The 17,109-nt window shown below is 36.5% G+C and overlaps 2 protein-coding genes across 3 annotated transcripts; both read left to right on the top strand.

The window, feature by feature from the left end:
* Window positions 1-3,504: 3,504 nt before the first annotated feature.
* Window positions 3,505-8,496, top strand: RB195_021534 (uncharacterized protein; the record flags this gene model as incomplete). Of its 2 annotated transcripts, none has more annotated exons than XM_064208327.1 (10): window positions 3,505-3,615; window positions 3,718-3,816; window positions 6,325-6,410; window positions 6,517-6,593; window positions 6,648-6,751; window positions 6,809-6,907; window positions 7,686-7,821; window positions 7,881-7,991; window positions 8,193-8,314; window positions 8,380-8,496. In XM_064208327.1, the coding sequence occupies 10 exons, from the start codon at window positions 3,505-3,507 to the stop codon at window positions 8,494-8,496; spliced, it is 1,062 nt and encodes a 353-aa protein (XP_064064208.1). The 2 variants fall into 2 exon arrangements, with proteins under 2 accessions (XP_064064208.1, XP_064064209.1); XM_064208328.1 differs by having other exon boundaries at window positions 3,508-3,615.
* Window positions 8,497-11,081: 2,585 nt separating this feature from the next.
* Window positions 11,082-16,630, top strand: RB195_021533 (uncharacterized protein; the record flags this gene model as incomplete). The annotated part of the gene is made up of 10 exons (XM_013442479.2): window positions 11,082-11,156; window positions 12,617-12,715; window positions 14,454-14,539; window positions 14,949-15,028; window positions 15,087-15,190; window positions 15,264-15,365; window positions 15,494-15,629; window positions 15,684-15,809; window positions 15,939-16,063; window positions 16,505-16,630. 10 exons carry the CDS (start codon window positions 11,082-11,084, stop codon window positions 16,628-16,630), a joined length of 1,059 nt encoding a protein of 352 aa, XP_013297933.2.
* Window positions 16,631-17,109: the final 479 nt, after the last annotated feature.

The following is a 17,109-nucleotide window of genomic DNA, read 5'->3' as shown; positions in this document are numbered from 1 at the left end:
TAATGTTCTACTAATTCACAAACTTGTGTTTTTCTTTCGTCCTATTGATAACTCACTTCTAACTCATAAAATAAAGTAGAATAAAATAGCGGTAAATTAGAAAAAAAGTCCGTATATCTTAATGTGTCCCTTTAATGTGTGTTGTATCTCAAAGAATTTGTTGGAATGAACCACAATGAACAACAATCATAGTTTCCCAATAATACTCCAAACAAGGCTATTCGAATTAAATTTGATTTATATATTCGGAAAGGATATAAAATACGCTTTCAAACAATGCATAATTCTTCCCATAAAATCTCACTTTATTGCTGTAAAATAGTATTGAATCTAATGGAAGAAAAACCTGCGTTGTTTTTTTTTTTTGAAACAACCTAATAAGGAGTCTATAACATGAAGTAACCAAGAAAGTTTTTTAAAGACTATGAATGAAGATCCAGGACTGGCGATGCCAATATGGTGACTTATGATTTCTTAAAATCATTTTATTCGCTACAAAGAAACAAAAGGTAGATAAATTAGAACAGTTTTGGTCAATTATTCTGCAAAATGTAGTCACAACTGTATTCCGGAACCAGGTTAACAAAATATTCCATCAAATCTAACTCCTTCCCCTCAACACGTGTGAATATGGGCGCGAAAAGGTTTAGATTGCATCCGAATATTACAAATAACTTCAATTACTTGACTCGTAATATTTGGAGACTTTTTCTATAAGAAGGATGTAGGTTCGATCCATAAACGTTCTCTGGAAGGCACAGAAAAGTATTCTCAGCATCACACGAGAAATCGCATTCCCGTTAACGAATGGACTTCATTTCATTCTTCTGGAAGAGCAGTTTGCACACCGACTAACTTTTCCTAAACGCAGAAACGCATTCTAATAAAGTTTATTTTCGCTTTCTTCCCGGATTAAAATATTCATGCAAACCATTTTTCAATGAGCCAATACATGCTATATGGATTTACTTTCCCCGATGAATCAACAGGCATAACGTGGATTCTATCCGATGCACTTTTAGACAAACATAAATCCGATCACCACCCCTATTGTCAATCAAAAATTTTTTGAACCACCATACATCTATACGTTAGATCTCTTCCAGAGTTTATCAGTTCTGTGGTGAGAAGCATTAGGCGTGCGGTTGGATAATCTGTGAAAATTCCGTTTATTACATTGACAAAAGAAAATTTAGATAAGTTGAATGTTTGCGATCGAATGTTCTAGGTACTATCAAGAGAATCCGGTAGTTTTTATCCATGAACAATAAACCGTAAATACATATACACGCTATGAATTTTATTTATACAATGACGTTTTAACTGAATTTTTACATGACAATGACTCAGGTGCAAACATAAAAGTTGAACTTCCTCACACATCTTCTTTTGATTTGACTTTTAGGTCCTGTAAATAAATTGTTGTAGGTTTTAATGTTTTTTTTTTCTTCTTACTTTTATTCAAGTCAAATTTACTTTTATGGGTGGAAGTTTTGAAAGTGAAAGTATGAGTTCTGGTTTTCAGTAGTAAAATTACAAGTTCTATCTGAGTGTTTTTTGAATGAAATTTCAGTTATGATAATTTTAAGGGTGTGATGAGTCCAGGATTTAATCGAGATCAAATCTGCTAAATTCTGTTACTTGTACTTTGTTTATATGTTATTAATATATTTAAACTTATTCTAGAATATCATCAAGTCGCCAAAGGAAAATCAACAACTATCCGTTCTTCCTGAGATATCGACGTAGATCATACATCATAGAGAAATGATCACAGTCAAACCAATGTACATTCACGGTTTACTGAAGGGTGTTCAGATAAAATTGACTTCCTCCTAAAAACTACAAAAAAATTACCATTCCAAATTTAACAAATTATCAGTATGAGTCCAATTTATTACATTCCAAACGTTTGTAGAAAGAAGAAACAAATTGTATGAAATTAAAGAAGATTTCTACCGGAATTTAAATTACTCATTTAAACAATTGCTTAGGAAGATCAATAGTGATAAGTAGAGCAATGGCAAAAGCAGAAAAAAAGCTAGTTACAGGAGTTAAATACTAACTTATATCCTTGTTCGCATTTCAAAAAAAAGGTAAACATACGCATAAGTACATCACCTACGAGCTTATCCATACTAAACATATTCCATTTAAATTATTCCATTTTTGCCATTCTTGCCAAGAGTCTTAGGGTTACGATCTACCATGATTTATGATTTAATTCCGACTTTATAAGGAATTCCTGGCATCATCATATAACTGAGTGTCATCACATAAAAAAGGAAAACGTTGCTCTTATCACAAAACGACCACTCAGAGGTCTTATAATGACATTTTTTACCGCTGAAGATAGTGTATTTAATTTTCTGGAAACAGAAAATCAGTATAACACATAGCTGTATTGCTCATGCATTGATGAGTCTATCACGATAGTTCATTTATTTCTGTTTCACTTCTTCTGGATCTGGTTGTCAGGATCACAAATTAAAAATTAAAAAGTACAAGTTAATTCCATTTATTGTTTTTATTATTATTAATTTATTTTTTGATTATTTTGTTATTTATTTCTTTATTTATTTTTTGTTTATTTATTTTTTGATTTTAACTCAAAATCATTTATTTCTTCATAATATTTGCTAAAGGAGTATTGAGTCTACATACACAACACGCATGATCCGTTTAACATTGTAATTAAACGATATCCCCTGTCAAACTAACTGCAATTTCAGGAAATCCAGCCCTTAAATGTTCATTTTCCAACAATCAATGTGTCTCGAAAGAGTTTCAGGAGGAGTTCGTTATCGATCAGTTGTCTGGGCTTAAAAACCTCTAGTTGGAGTTATAGTAGAGTCACATCCAATTAATTCAAATATTTGTAACCAAAAAAGAGACGACTGAAACAAACAGAAGTGGATTTATGTATCAGAAAACGAGTAGCATTAGGAGCTACGATCCTTTTCAATCAATTACACTAGTACAAATAAAAACAAACACTGCTGATACTTCTGCGATTGTGTTATTTGTGAAAATAAATCACTAATCTGTTATATTTCCATATTTCAGACTAATTGTTAAGAAGTTTGAATTATTTGACACAATCTAATAATGAAAACTCTTCATATGAGTCATTTTAAAACATTTTTAAACAGTTTACCGCATTCATCCATCCACATTATTTCCAATATAATGCTTCAAACACACATCAAAAACGAACAATATTAAAGTTGAATCATCTGAGATAAACAGAATATTCAGGCAGAATCCGCTTCCCAATCAATTATGGCAGAAAATATTCATATGAACACATTCTGCACCTGCATGAAAGAACGAAGCACCACAGACGGTGCTGTGCTAACCGACGTGTACAACACTTCTCCGAATCTTTTTTCCTTTTATTCTTCTTTATTGACAGTACTTAGTTACTAATCCTAATTGTTATACCGTATTTATAGTTTTTGTGTTAACAATCGCAGCAATAATCAAGTTATCTTCATGAATTTTATGATGTCAACAAAAGAGAAGAAGTCGAATCCTCCTATCACCGGTTCTGGAAAACAAAATACTTCCTTGAATTTTCTGTGGGGGCCGACTGTAGCCGGAGTAATAATAGCGGTGAGCATCCAGCTTCTATGTAGAACGATATGAAAATGAAAACAAACTTTGAATTTATTTTCTTTGCAAAATGATTTTGTTTCATACACAACATTTTTACAGTATTTGCTTTATCACCGGGACTATTTTCTTAGCAATGATCCGCCAAGGAAGTTAACACCAGAAGAAAAAGAGATGTGGAAAGAAGCACTTGTTGAAGAGGTAAAGTCACGCTTCCAATATAAACTGCATAATGTTTCCTCACTTCTTAATTTCCTCATTCTATGCCGGATTTTTATGATTTTAACGTCACATACATATGTGGGTGCACATCGCTTTCATCATTTTGTGTGTCATACATGCTTATCATATGCTTATGCTAGGTCACCTCTTCTTTCAACGAGGATAGAAAAACATAAGGTTAAAAGAAATCAATAAGATGATAATATGAGACTCAAATATCAATATTTGTGGATTCAACGGTGTACAAACTAAATAATTGAAGTACGTTTCAGCGGAACACCCACTTCACGAATATTATTCGAGTAATTTTTAAAAGATTTGATGGATAAAAAAGCACAATTTGTTCCATATTACGTTCTTGGATTTGTTTTGTAGTCATTTTATATTTATTTAAAGTTCCGTTTGAGTTCATATAAAGCTTTTTCGAAGACTAATCATTTCTTTTGATGCCCGTTCATTTCTATCGAGGAGACTCTTCCTTCTATCCTGCCAGATCACTTATAAGCTAATCCACATCTTTTTCCACTAGAAAAAAACGATCATACTTTTAGCAGAAGATGATTTCTCCTCATGTGCATTCTTGTAAGTCTTATATTATTATTTTTATTTTATATATATTTGGTGTTATAAATTTTGATTAAATAAGATATTTCACGAAATAAAGAGTCACAAACCCCTAATTACAGCCTTTTTAAAGCATTTATTGATGTGCCACATTAACTGTCAAATTCTTAAATTAAGAAAATCATGTCTCATTCAACAATAAGAACTTTAGTAGTAATAAAGGAAAATAATTTAATGAATTCTGTATATTTTCGGTCTTTTTTCGATCTGTAGTTGATTTACGCCGAACGATTGTATCAAATACAAGTCCAGTTATATATTTTCAAACTTTCTCCTATACTGGTTTGGGCACAAATTTGCTTCAAAAAATAAATGAGTGCCTCATCACTTGATGTTTGTACAAACGCTGTATTCAAATACAGGAATTGTATATTTCAATCCAATGAAATTCTACTACGGTAGTTTCTCTCTACGGTACACTTTGATCGTGAAGCAATGAACGAATACATCGAATATAAAGGAAAAGGAATTTGTGTTGTATTTGAGGTATTAGGATACATTCCTTCGGGGAAAGAATAGGAAAAATAAAACAAATTACATTTCGTTAAATCCAAAATTTAAAAATAAGCGAAAACGTAGAAAGCATTCCAAGGAAAGACCTCTTCCTTATACACCTCTATAAACCTTAACTTTTAAGATAAAACCTCATTGAGAAACCACTATAGAGGAAAACTATATTATAATTTCTAAAGAAAACACATTTATTCTGTTTGATAAGTGAGTAAAATTCAATAAGTAGTGCACACAAGTTTAGTTGTTTTAATCAATTTATCTGTTACAGGAACTACAAAGAAGAAGGGAGAAAACAGTCTTTACAATAGAAAATATTGAAGTAACGAAGCATCCCGTAATCAATATCGCGGTTTTTAAAATTCTTGAGCCTTAACGATGCGTTTTATTGGTACTCTAAGGAGTAATCCGAGAAAAAAAATTGAATGAAAAGCCAGCAGTGCTGGTAAGAGATATGTACAAAGAATTTAATGCATCAACATGGAAAACCACAAAAAAAAACAATTTTAGGCGCAGAAATTGTCTTTCAAATGCACGCTCCCCTTTCTTTTTATCCTCAACATTGTCTAAATTTATTAAAATTAAGAAATTAATGAATATCACTGAATATATTTTGATAGTTCTGTAGCAGCAGTGGAGTAGTAAAGTAGTAGGCAGAGAAATTTGTGTCCACCAGAAGTGAAAGGTTGAATATGAATTATATAAAGAAAACATTAGTAAAAAACAAGCAAATTAGAAACTAGTCATAAGTATAAGCCATGATTGAAATGTTCGAAAGAATTGATGGCTTTAACGTGACGTTTGGTCAGTTTCTAGCCAAGTAAACTTAAATAAATAACAAAAAAAAAAACTAGCCGAACATCGCCCAACTTTACAAGTTCTCAAATTTCATAGAAACTGAAATGTTTAGTAATTAAAACGTATAAATGCAAATGTGAATGTTGAATGCTATGAAAACTTTGCAAAAAGCTCGTAAACAAAACGACAATGCAAATGACGTGGAAGAAATGTGGTAAGAAATTTGTGTCTTGGAAGAACAAATTCGCAGATCCAACGTAAACGCAACGCAGACTGATAACAGCAAAGAAAAAAATGCGAGAAAAACAAATTGGAACCGAAACGGAGGTAAGATAAAGGCACTGGAAGTGCACTAGGGAAGATTTTAATTGATACTAAAACGGATCAAAAACCTCTATGCGGGAATGTCTTTATTTAATAATTTTATTTAGAGAAGATCAATAATTAGTGAATAATCTCTCGAGATAAGATTTTTATTCTTTCAATTTTCAATTTCTAGGTGGTCAGGCTGTCAAAGCATCAGAGAATTTTTGAATAAATAACTTTTATTTGCAGAGGGTTCATTTCCACGAGAGAATCTGCAGCCCATCATCTTCCACGTGTTTCAGAATCCAAGATATTGCCTACACTATAGACGAGAAGTATGTTATGATTTTCAAAGAAAACACTTTTATTTCGTTTGATGTGTGAGTAAAATTCAAAAAAATGTGCACATAAATTTAGTTGTTTTAAATAGTCTATTCGTAGACTTGTAATTCAAAGAAACATGATGATTGGAGACACACCGTACAGCTTCTCCGCAGCATTTCTAACAGTTCCTACTGGTAATTAAAATAAACATACCTTCACGTTTCACGTAGATTTACTGTGATTTTTAGATATTGATCAATTTAATATGGACATTAGTAAATGGAAAATAAATAAAGGTGATCTGGTGAGCTCATATGCAAAAGTGATGGTTGCTTTTACATTAGTTATGGAGGTAAGTGAAACTTCATGTAGATGCTGAGCTCTATGTAGCAACTCCTAAATCTTTCAGGGATTAGCATATACTTCCTCTTCCATCCAAGATGTGCTGATGATCGGTCTTGGAGGTGGCGTTATATCAAACTTTCTGTCAACTGTAGAAAGTGCTGAGGTATAGTTTTTGACTTTAACCGGATGGTGAACTTTAAGGCAGGATTCCACGAATCTGACGTGATGAGGGAATCCGGAAGAAAAGCTAGAGATGAGGTTGTAGATTGCGGTATCCGGCGTGGTTACACTCATTTCTCCTTAATGGTCCTAAGAAGCGACTTGGAAGACGCCATTTTTCACGACGATTTTAATTGTAACGGGCCAGCCTTGTGCGCGCCTCGTATCCACGAGCGAGCAGTCAAAGATCAATGATGTCTTCTCACCAGCCTATTCAAGTAGAACCAATGAGTAGGCTGCTGAGGGTATCGAAACGTGCACATGAAAGCGCGTTCTAACATAACTCGTAAGATCTAAAGCTGTTCCCACACCGTTTTTTTACGACGATTAGGGAGAGTTGAGCGGAACTACGCCGGATCCTGCAATCCACAACCCCATTTCTAACTTCCCCACAAATTCTCCCAACACGTCAGTTTCGTGGCATAGTGCCTTTAATTCTACTCTAGTTCTACTACGATAGTTCCGTATGCGCTAATAGCTGAAGATAATTTCTCTTCTTTCCTTCTTCATCAGATAACCATTCCTCCATCCAAATTTTTTACTTTTACCTCTGTTCTAGATCCTTCAATTAAACAAATTCTCACACCCATTTTGCCAGTCAGTGCACTTATAACCAAATTTGTCACCCCTTCTCTGTTTCTTGATGAATCAATCATCTCATGATTTTCCTATATTTTCGCCTGCTGCTTATACTTAACCCCTATTTATAGGAATATTTCCAGCTTAACATCACCACAATTGAGTTGGACCCTACAGTTCGTACTATAGCAGCGAAGTGGTTCCACCACGAGGAGAATGACAGAAACCGTGTACTAATAGGTGATGGAACTGTATTTATCATGCAAGAAGCCGAGAAAGGCTAGTTTCTATGCACCGTACATCAACAAAATCGCAAATACCATTCTTGAATATTGAAGGGACGAAATACAAATCTATATTTTTGGATGCATGCTATACCGTATGCCCAGCGGCGGTGTTTTTGGAAGAAGACGTAGTCAAGGGCACCTCCCGTATACTAGACGATAAAGGCAGGTTTTAGAGCTGAACTATGCTTTCTTACCATAAGATCTTTATAATTTTAAGGCATTTTGTTCACTGTTTCCTTCTTAGAGTTTTATGCGTAACAGAATTAAGTTGTGGTAGAAAAGTTAAAGGGGATGTTTGTGTCAATGAAAATTTACGTTTTTCGCTTAATCATATAGGAACTGTATTTTTCCGATATATTTGAGGTGTGCTCGCGATAAATGTCCTTACTGAAATGGATAAACGCAAGGAACAGTCGCAGCATGTTTTTGAATCCTACAAGCCACACTTTGCGTCCTGTTTCTTTTTTTATGTCAAATCACAACAGGTAGATGTAATCATTTTTTAAATGTAATCTTGTGGATATTATAAGTAATGGGACGCTATCCAAAGATACTTCTTTGTTCGCATCGATACAACTGGACATTGGACGAGCAGAACAGTCTTTTCATGAAGAAACTAGAAGAAGTTGATAGACATTTCAATTTTGGCTTCGCATCATGGACATAATCGAATATTTGTTGCAGTTACTAACGGGAGTATTGTTGTACTTTTTGTTGTTTCTTTTTCTATGCAAACTATGTCTTTCATTATTCGGTCTAGTACAAAACCATGTTTCGACAATATATCCTAAAATCAGACCTAAAAATTGCGAAGTTCACCTCATAAACAAGTAAAGAATCTGATCCATAATAGAATGTAGACTTCTTCGCTGACTTTTCTATATTTCTTTCATGTATTGTTATAATCTTCAAAGAGCTTCTAGATAAGATTTCCCAACAAAATGTTGCAATTTTCCCTTAATATTTCTCTACGATTGTAAGAATGAGACCGACAATGTTTCCAGAGACATTATCCAGAACATCAATACAACGGAGTACGAGGAAGTGAGACATAATATTAGGGTGTTCGAAAAGTATCTGCCGATATACCCCAAAATTTCAAAACAACATGACTTTTTAACAACATTTCATTATTCGACGAAATAATCTCCATCAACATCGACAACATTCTGCCAACGTCACACAAGATCACGGATTCCTTTGGTGTAGAACTCCGGCGAATTGGAGGCGAAGAAAGCCCGAAGGTCATTTTTAAGGTGGTCACAATCGTCGTAGCGCTTCTCTTCCAGGTGATGCTGAAGCGATCGGAAGAGGTGATAGTCGCTCGGGGCCAGGTCCGGGCTGTACGGTGGGTGCGTTAGAACTTCCCATCCGGGCTCCAGAATTCTCTGGGAAATCCTCTTCACGATGTGAGGGCGAGCATTATCGTAAAGCAGGCGAACGTTGTCGAGCTTCGGGTGCTACTTGCGGATCTTGTCGGCCACTCTTTGCAGTTGAACGCAATAGACCTCGGCAGTAACTGTCGTGTTGTCCGGCAGCAGTTCGAAACAGTAGATTCCATAAACTCTCCCCCCCCCCCCCCCCCCCCCAGACGCTCAGGACGACCTTCTTCTCATGGATTTCACCTTTCACGAGAGGACCCGGCATTTCATCGTCAGCGCACCACACACGTTTTTGGGTGTTGTTGACGTAGAGGACCCACTTTTCATCTCCAGTGACAATGGTGTCTAACCAGTCGAATCTGCGGCTTCTGGAGAGCAGCTGAGTGCAGATGTCCAGGCGTCTTTGACGACTGCCGTCGCTCAATGCATGTGGGAGCCACCGATGGAGCTTTTTCACCATTCCGAGAGATCGCAGACCATTGCTCACGGTCGACAATGAACAGCCAAGAGCAAAATACCGCACACATTCATATGGATGCTGCTCCGCCAAATTTTTCAGTTCGTCGAACGATATTGCAGTCGGTCGACAATCATCTTCGACTTTCTTGTTTCTGGCTTTGAAGCGCCGGAACTAGCGCGCACAAACCGCTCAGAGGGGGCCTCATTGCCGAATACTTGACTCATATTTCGATGGGCTTCAGCAGCGGAGTGGCCAGATTCGAACTCCTAAAGGAGTACGTGTCGAATATGGGTGGAATGTTCGACCATTATAGGATGAAATAGGCAAGGAAGAGGGAGCCAGATGTGTTATATGTATACAAGCGGTAGTGTCCTTATATAATATATTTAAAACGGAAAATTCCAGAACATCTCAAAAAATCTGCGCTACTGCAAAATTTTCGGCAGATACTTTCCGAACACCCTAATAGAATCAATGAAGTAAACCTTCATCAATTCATAATCTTCAAGAAAAATTCACTCAAAAGAAATGGTTTTAAAGCGTTGGTGGGACCTCAATATTCCGTATTCCATGGCCATTTTCGTTTCAGTTACGTTTTACTGTTTGAAGGCATCACCCCAAGAATCTGAGGTGGTACGGATTTCAGGTGGAGTATTCGTATACGGGATCGTAGATTATAGAGACAGAGGATGTATCCATCCATTTCTTCCTAATTACCATAAAAAAAACGGCCCGGAAGATACGGTTTCGAGCGTTCCGGCTAGCCATTTTCTACATAGAGTTCGATTGGAGCGCGCCAGCCTTGTGCACGCGCCGCATCTTCCCGGCCGCTTTTTACGGCAATTAGGAAAAATGGACGGAATCACAATTCTCTCCATAATTTACGGCTCCGTATACTAAATACTCCACCTGAAATCCGTACCACCTCAGATTCGTGGGATGATGCCTTTAAAACAACCTGTAGACTTCCACATTTTGGGACTGGAAGTAGTTCTTGCTGCAGATTACTTTTGAGGTCTTCTACTGTCTATAGGATCCTTGTACAAGGCCAAATTACCAACGTTTTCACGCTCAAATTCTCAAGAACTGCAATAATTTAACATTAATTTCTTATCATAATTACGAGATAAATAAGCCCCGTTACTGAGACACTTCCTTGTCCACAGTAATATTATCTGTAGCACAATATTTTCCACGGAATCTACTCGATCAATCATGAAGCATCAATCATGCACAATGCTACCATAGCAAAATGAACAATAGGTGATATTATTGAAATCTACACTCGATTCGCCGTTTTTTGCTAATACACTGCTCGTTTGAAACGTTAAACGACGATTATTTTCAACATCCAGGTAATTTCTAGACGATATTCAAGTTTTGACAATTTCGCTGTAAAAAATTACTCAGATGACAAAGCGTGTCACCAAAAAGAATGTTTCAAGCAGGATATGGCTTTCAATACTTATAGCAGCGATAGTTGGAGTAAGTGCTTGAAGATTACTTCGCAATAATTTTCTCTCTGAAAAATTATTCATAAACTCATATGCTTTTCATAATTATTCTTTCTTTTCTTCCTTATGATTGGATATTTTTCTGATCGGCATTCTTTTTTATTGTATTAGATATCGGAATAGTTAGTGTCGTTTTCTGGATCCCCTTCTATACGATCTGATTACCACGGAGAATTAGCACTTCAAAAGTTTTTTTTTTGCTGATTATTGTTTACCAGTATCTTGTTTATTACTGCAATGATTGATTTCCTATTTCTCTTTCGTATTATTTGAATTTATAACAAAGATCATGCCACAGTCCAGTGTATAAATTCGCATGTGCCTACTGTAATACATCTAAGTTGGGCTAAAGGCTACACAATCCGTCACCTGAATTGATATTGGATTTGGCGAGGGCACTTTCACCATTCGGGACTCACGGCGATAGTTCAAAAGGTTTCGAGAAGGCAACGAGTACCTTTAGGGCATGCATCGGGAACGCCGGTAGCTGCGATCAAAAAGGACGCTTTAGTTGAACTGGTCGAGAGTGGACCGTACCAGACTTGTGTTGAAATGACAGATCTTTTCGGGTTGATGAATTGACGCTGTGCAAACAGCTTCGCCAACTCGGGTACACAAGAAAACTGGATCAATGTGTTCCTCACCAACTTACCCTTGCTAACAAAATGGCGCGTTTCAACGTCTATCTAAATTTTTTAAAATAACATAATGAAACTGTTAGACGATTAGAGGTTCCGCTTCCTGCACGATCAATCGGAGGTCCGAATCCTTGAAATCGAAATCCAAAACCTCGAAATCTGACTTGACACATCGGCTAGCCACCGCAAGTCACTGTAGAGGCTAGTTACACGTTCGTGAACCTCAAACGATTCTGAATTGAAGTGAACGTGGGGGCGCATCCCAAGCGGATTGAATAACGCCAGACACCCTTTATCCTTTTATAATGTAATAGTCCTTAGAGCAACAATTTCTACAACAAATTTCCCATATTTTCCCGTTCCGAAAACAGCCTGTCGAAGATTAGCCTTATCAGTGTTCTAGAAGCATTTTCAACAAGAATTCATGAGAAAATTCTCTAACGATCAAAAATGAGCAAGTTAAATTTTCAAGATTCTGTAACTAAATGAAGGAGTAAAAGACATTTTAAAAAACAACACTTACAGTGACTTGTCTATCGATTTAGTAATCGATTGCTATAACATCAAATCTACAATGTATATGTACCAGTAAGAAAATAAACTATCGAATTTGATGGATATTTTTTGTTCTTCTAATGAAGAAAGTATTTAGCTGCCAATTTATGCTTCAAAGAAAATTCAGAAAATCTACATAGTAAAGTGAATTTGTGAATTTTCTCTTTACAGAAATTTCTATAATTTCAAATCTGGGTTTGTGGTATCTGCAGAGGTAGGCAACTGTTACATCTTTCAGTACATCGCACATCAGTACACGGACATTTTCGTCGAACTTTCTGCCTACAAATTAAATGAGGAGGAGATAAAGTTACTTAAAAAAGCGCTGCTTGAACAGGTATGCGACAACGTTTTAACGTCTTCATACTGTGTTCTGACCAGGTTAGTTACGAAAATTGATGGAAAATCGAAAACTAATCCCTCATGCTTTAGCTGAATTTAATTAGCTACATGAAAAACTATACATGTGAAATGAGACATACGGTAATGCATTTTCGGTCTTTATTATGGAGAAGACTTACGCACTTCAATATGTGCGAGTTGTATATCTTCTCGTGTTTCACACAAAGTTTAATACATTGGAGTGCAAAGCTTCACGAAATCGATGAATTGTGGAAATCTGATGGAAAATATAGTGCAGAGGATGAGCATGACCGTGCCCTCGCTCAATTTCCTCCGATCGTCCTAAAAATGGCGTTGTTCCTACGAGGTACGTAGGAACGCGCCTTTTATATACGGTCCTTTCTCCTCAGCAGCATGTTGACTAGCCTTACTTGAATAGGCCGCTGAGGAGACCTCATTGATCTTCGATCGCGCGCTCGTGAATGCGGAGCGTGCAGAAGGGTGAAGTGTCTTCACGCACCTCGTAGGAGCAAACGCAGTTTCCCATGCCGTTTTTCAGGTCCATTAGGAGAAATTGAGGGAGACCACGTTTACATTCGTAATCTACACTCCGAACTCGATATTTTCCATCGGACTTCCACACCACGTCAATTTCGTAACACGCTGTCTTTGACGACGAAATATGTACAGTAACATAACATATTAACAACTCTTTACATATTAATGAAAAGGCGAAAGTATGCTGCCAGCTCCAGTTCTCCAGCACGATTAGGGGGCAGTACGCACTTACGGCGCATTATCATGGTGTTGTTTATTGCAACATCACACGGAGAAAAATCAGCGAGATACTAAAAGGACGAAGTGCGGCGAGTGTAACCTAATTGTATAGTATTTTTTACACTATTGTTTCACGCGCATGGGCGCATTCCGAACCACTGCTGGGCACTGCTGCCAGAAGTAAAGGAGGTGAACAAGGCAAGCAATCCTCGCTCCTCAGTGGGACTGCATGGAAGTGGTCTTTGTGTCCGACGACCAGTACATTCCGACACCCGCATCGGTTGCACGGTTAACGCTAGTAACATGGCGACTAAAGTAATGAGGAGTAGGGTCGCGTGCTCTTCGCTGATCAGAGCAGATTCTAAGTAGTGATTCTGGACGTACCCTCATATTACGAGAGGTAACATATGACGAGAACACACTCCCGCATCTTATTTCCATCGAGTTGTTAATATGTTATATTACGTTACCTATCTCTGTATCTCGCCCTTATGTTTGCACACCAACGTAGTACAGTCAATTCGCTAGAGAGATCACATACGTACCCAGTCTTCATCTAAATTTGAAACAACTCAAAAACATGAATATTGGGTCATCTCCTATATTGAGGAGTACTTTTCTTCCCTTAGAGAGCACTTTTAAATGAACATAAATCGTAAATGAATTTTGAAAGTGCTTTGAAAGTCTACCCTTAAAGAAGGAATGGAAAAATAAAATAAAAAAGAAACGAAAAAGAACATATCTTAGATCGAGAAAAATTTCGTTATTCGTTGATTTCGAAAAATAAAGTAAACATGGAATAGCAGATTATTTAAAGGATACTCCCAATACTTTTTCGATCAACTAACCATCGAGACAACTTCATTTTGGAACAAGATGTTTAGAACGTTGATTATTGTTTAGTGCTCTTCAAAAAATGTTTGACCTAACATGATAAAAAAAAAAGTTATCTTCAGACGGTAATCGTTCACGAACAAATATGTAGCAGAACATCCAATTTCTGCTACACAATAAAGGATTACGTCACAATGGACAATGAAGAGTAAGTTTTGGAACAACATAGTCATTCCTTGCTTATCCCCTGATCTTGGATCTCCCAGCTCAATATTTGCACATCCCTTACTACATTTACCTAACTAATTCTCATAACTGAAATTATCCGTAACGATGAAACAATGAAAGTAATTTTTTCGATTTAATCCACAATTTGATGATCGCAGTTGCAAGTGAATTGCACTACATCCAAAATGATAGCGATTGTACAAGATTGTATATCGTGACTTCAGAAACGTGAACGATATCCGGAAATCTTCAATCACAAAGGCAACGTTATAGTTTTATTAGATAACAATTTTAGCAAAACCAGCATGGATAGAGAGGACGAGGATTTTTTCATCTTTGAGAGAATGGAAAGTGTTAACTTCAAACCATAAAGACTTTTATGATTTCAGTTTCATAGTGGTAAGAGTTATGGAATTGAATAGTGCCCAAAACATCATCTTTTCTGGTGCACATTTAACCTTTCCAAAAGGTACCGATTTTACTAGAATTGATGAAAGAAAGTGGTTTTACAGACATTTTTGTTCTAGAAATAACTAAAGAGAAGCTGCACACAAAAACATGGCCTATAAACAAAAGGAAACTTACAAGTATTTACACCAGGATGATGGTTGGGATGAGTTTTGCTATGGAAGTAAGTTCTTAACTTATTTAGATAATATTAGGGTGTATTGTGGTGCTTCCTAGCAAAAATATGATAGTCTTAGGGGCTCGAATTCGATACCACTTCCACGCAAAATGTGCTTATGATCGGTCTAGGAGGAGGAGTCATCAATAATTTCCTGTCCACACTTGGTCCTGAGATGATGGTGAAGGATCAGTTTTCTAGAAAAAAAAAAACGCAAAATCAAATTGAATTAAATTATTCGAAATTAATTGATTAGATCAAAGAAGCCATGGAAGCGTCGAGATATTTCATGGATATATGTGCTTATAGATTAACCTTACTACTGTTGAGTTGGACTCTGATATGCTTTCTGCGGCAATAGATTGGTTTCAATTCAATGAAACACACAACAACCGCGTTGTAATTGATGATGGAATAATATTTATCCGTGATGCGTCGGAAAGGGGTTGATTAACTATATCCTTTAGTTATGGATAAATGTTTTATCACAAAATTACAGGCGATAAGTACAAGGCGATTATTATCGATGCATGCTACAGCGAACTCCGACCACTGTGTTGCCCGGTTGAAGGATTTTATAATCCTGACACCATCGCAGACATTTCTAATATATTAGAAGAAAATGGTAAGTAATGTATGACTGATAACTGATTATCACGCTACACCGTTCTCCTCACACATCTCTCACCTTCTAGGTGATCGAAATGTGCTCTGAAGAGGTTTAGAAAGAACATTATTCTAGTTCTTTTTTTAGGAATAGTTTCTGTGAATGTTGTCACCACCTCTGAAAAGAACACAAGTAAAAAAGAACAAATCATGGCTGCCTACAAGAAACATTTCACTTCTTGCTCCTATACCATCATTTCTCCACAACAACAGGTAAATTTTTTATGACTATCATGAAAATGTTAAAGGCATCACCCCACGAATCTAAGGTGGTGAAGATTTCAGGTGGAGTATTCGTATACGGGATGGGAGACTATGGAGAGAGAGAGGGGTGGGGATTCCGTCCATTTCTTCCTAATTGCCGTAAAAAAAGGCCCAGAAGATGCGGCGCCGCACAAGGCTGGCGCGCTCCAGTCGAACTCCTTGTAGAAAATACTGCGCCTGAACGCCCGAAGCCGTATCTTCCGGGCCGTTTTTTACGGCAACTAGGAAGAAAAGGACGGAACCACCCCCCCTCTCCATAATCTACTATCCCGTATACGAATACTCCACCTGAAATCCGTACCACCTCAGATTCATAAAGCGATGCCTTTAAATAAGGTTCGGAAAACTCATAGAAGTGTATTAATGTTTAATTTTCTATATATCATTCAGGTTTTATTTTGTACACATCGCAAAAAATGGAGCTACCATGAGCAGGAAAGCCGTTTTCAAAGGAATCTTCAACGAGTTGATCAAACATTTGATTTTCAACTGAAAAACTCGTACACGATACATTAAGAGTTGTTTCTTAAGCGTTATAGCACTGAGTATTAAGTATATATGCGGTGTTACTCCAATTTCTTAAAACGTGTTATTTGTTTCATCATACTACAAAAAAAAATGGCAAATTCAAACATCATCCGTCACAATAAAACATTATAAGAGAAATGATTGTTGTGGAAGAGACAGTAATACAAGTTTGAATCAGATTAATACGATTTCATACCCATAAATGAATAAGATTATGGAACGGTGCATCCAAATATTAGCACGACATGGAGCTCCACACTTCTACAAAACTTGAACACGCAATTTCAGACGAAAATGATAAAACTATAAAAGGATCTATTACAAACAAACCAATACTAGAACAATTCTTCTATGTGCAAAACGACTTTTTCAACTTTTCTAAACATACTAAAGACCAAGTGAGCACTGGAAAATTGGGATTGAGCAGTAAAGCGTACAATATCGTTAAAGCCATGCATGCTTCTATA

This window comes from Necator americanus, chromosome X (genome assembly GCF_031761385.1).
Source record: "Necator americanus strain Aroian chromosome X, whole genome shotgun sequence".
NCBI classification, from domain to species: domain Eukaryota; kingdom Metazoa; phylum Nematoda; class Chromadorea; order Rhabditida; family Ancylostomatidae; genus Necator; species Necator americanus.
This window is presented reverse-complemented; position numbering and strand designations above follow the sequence as displayed.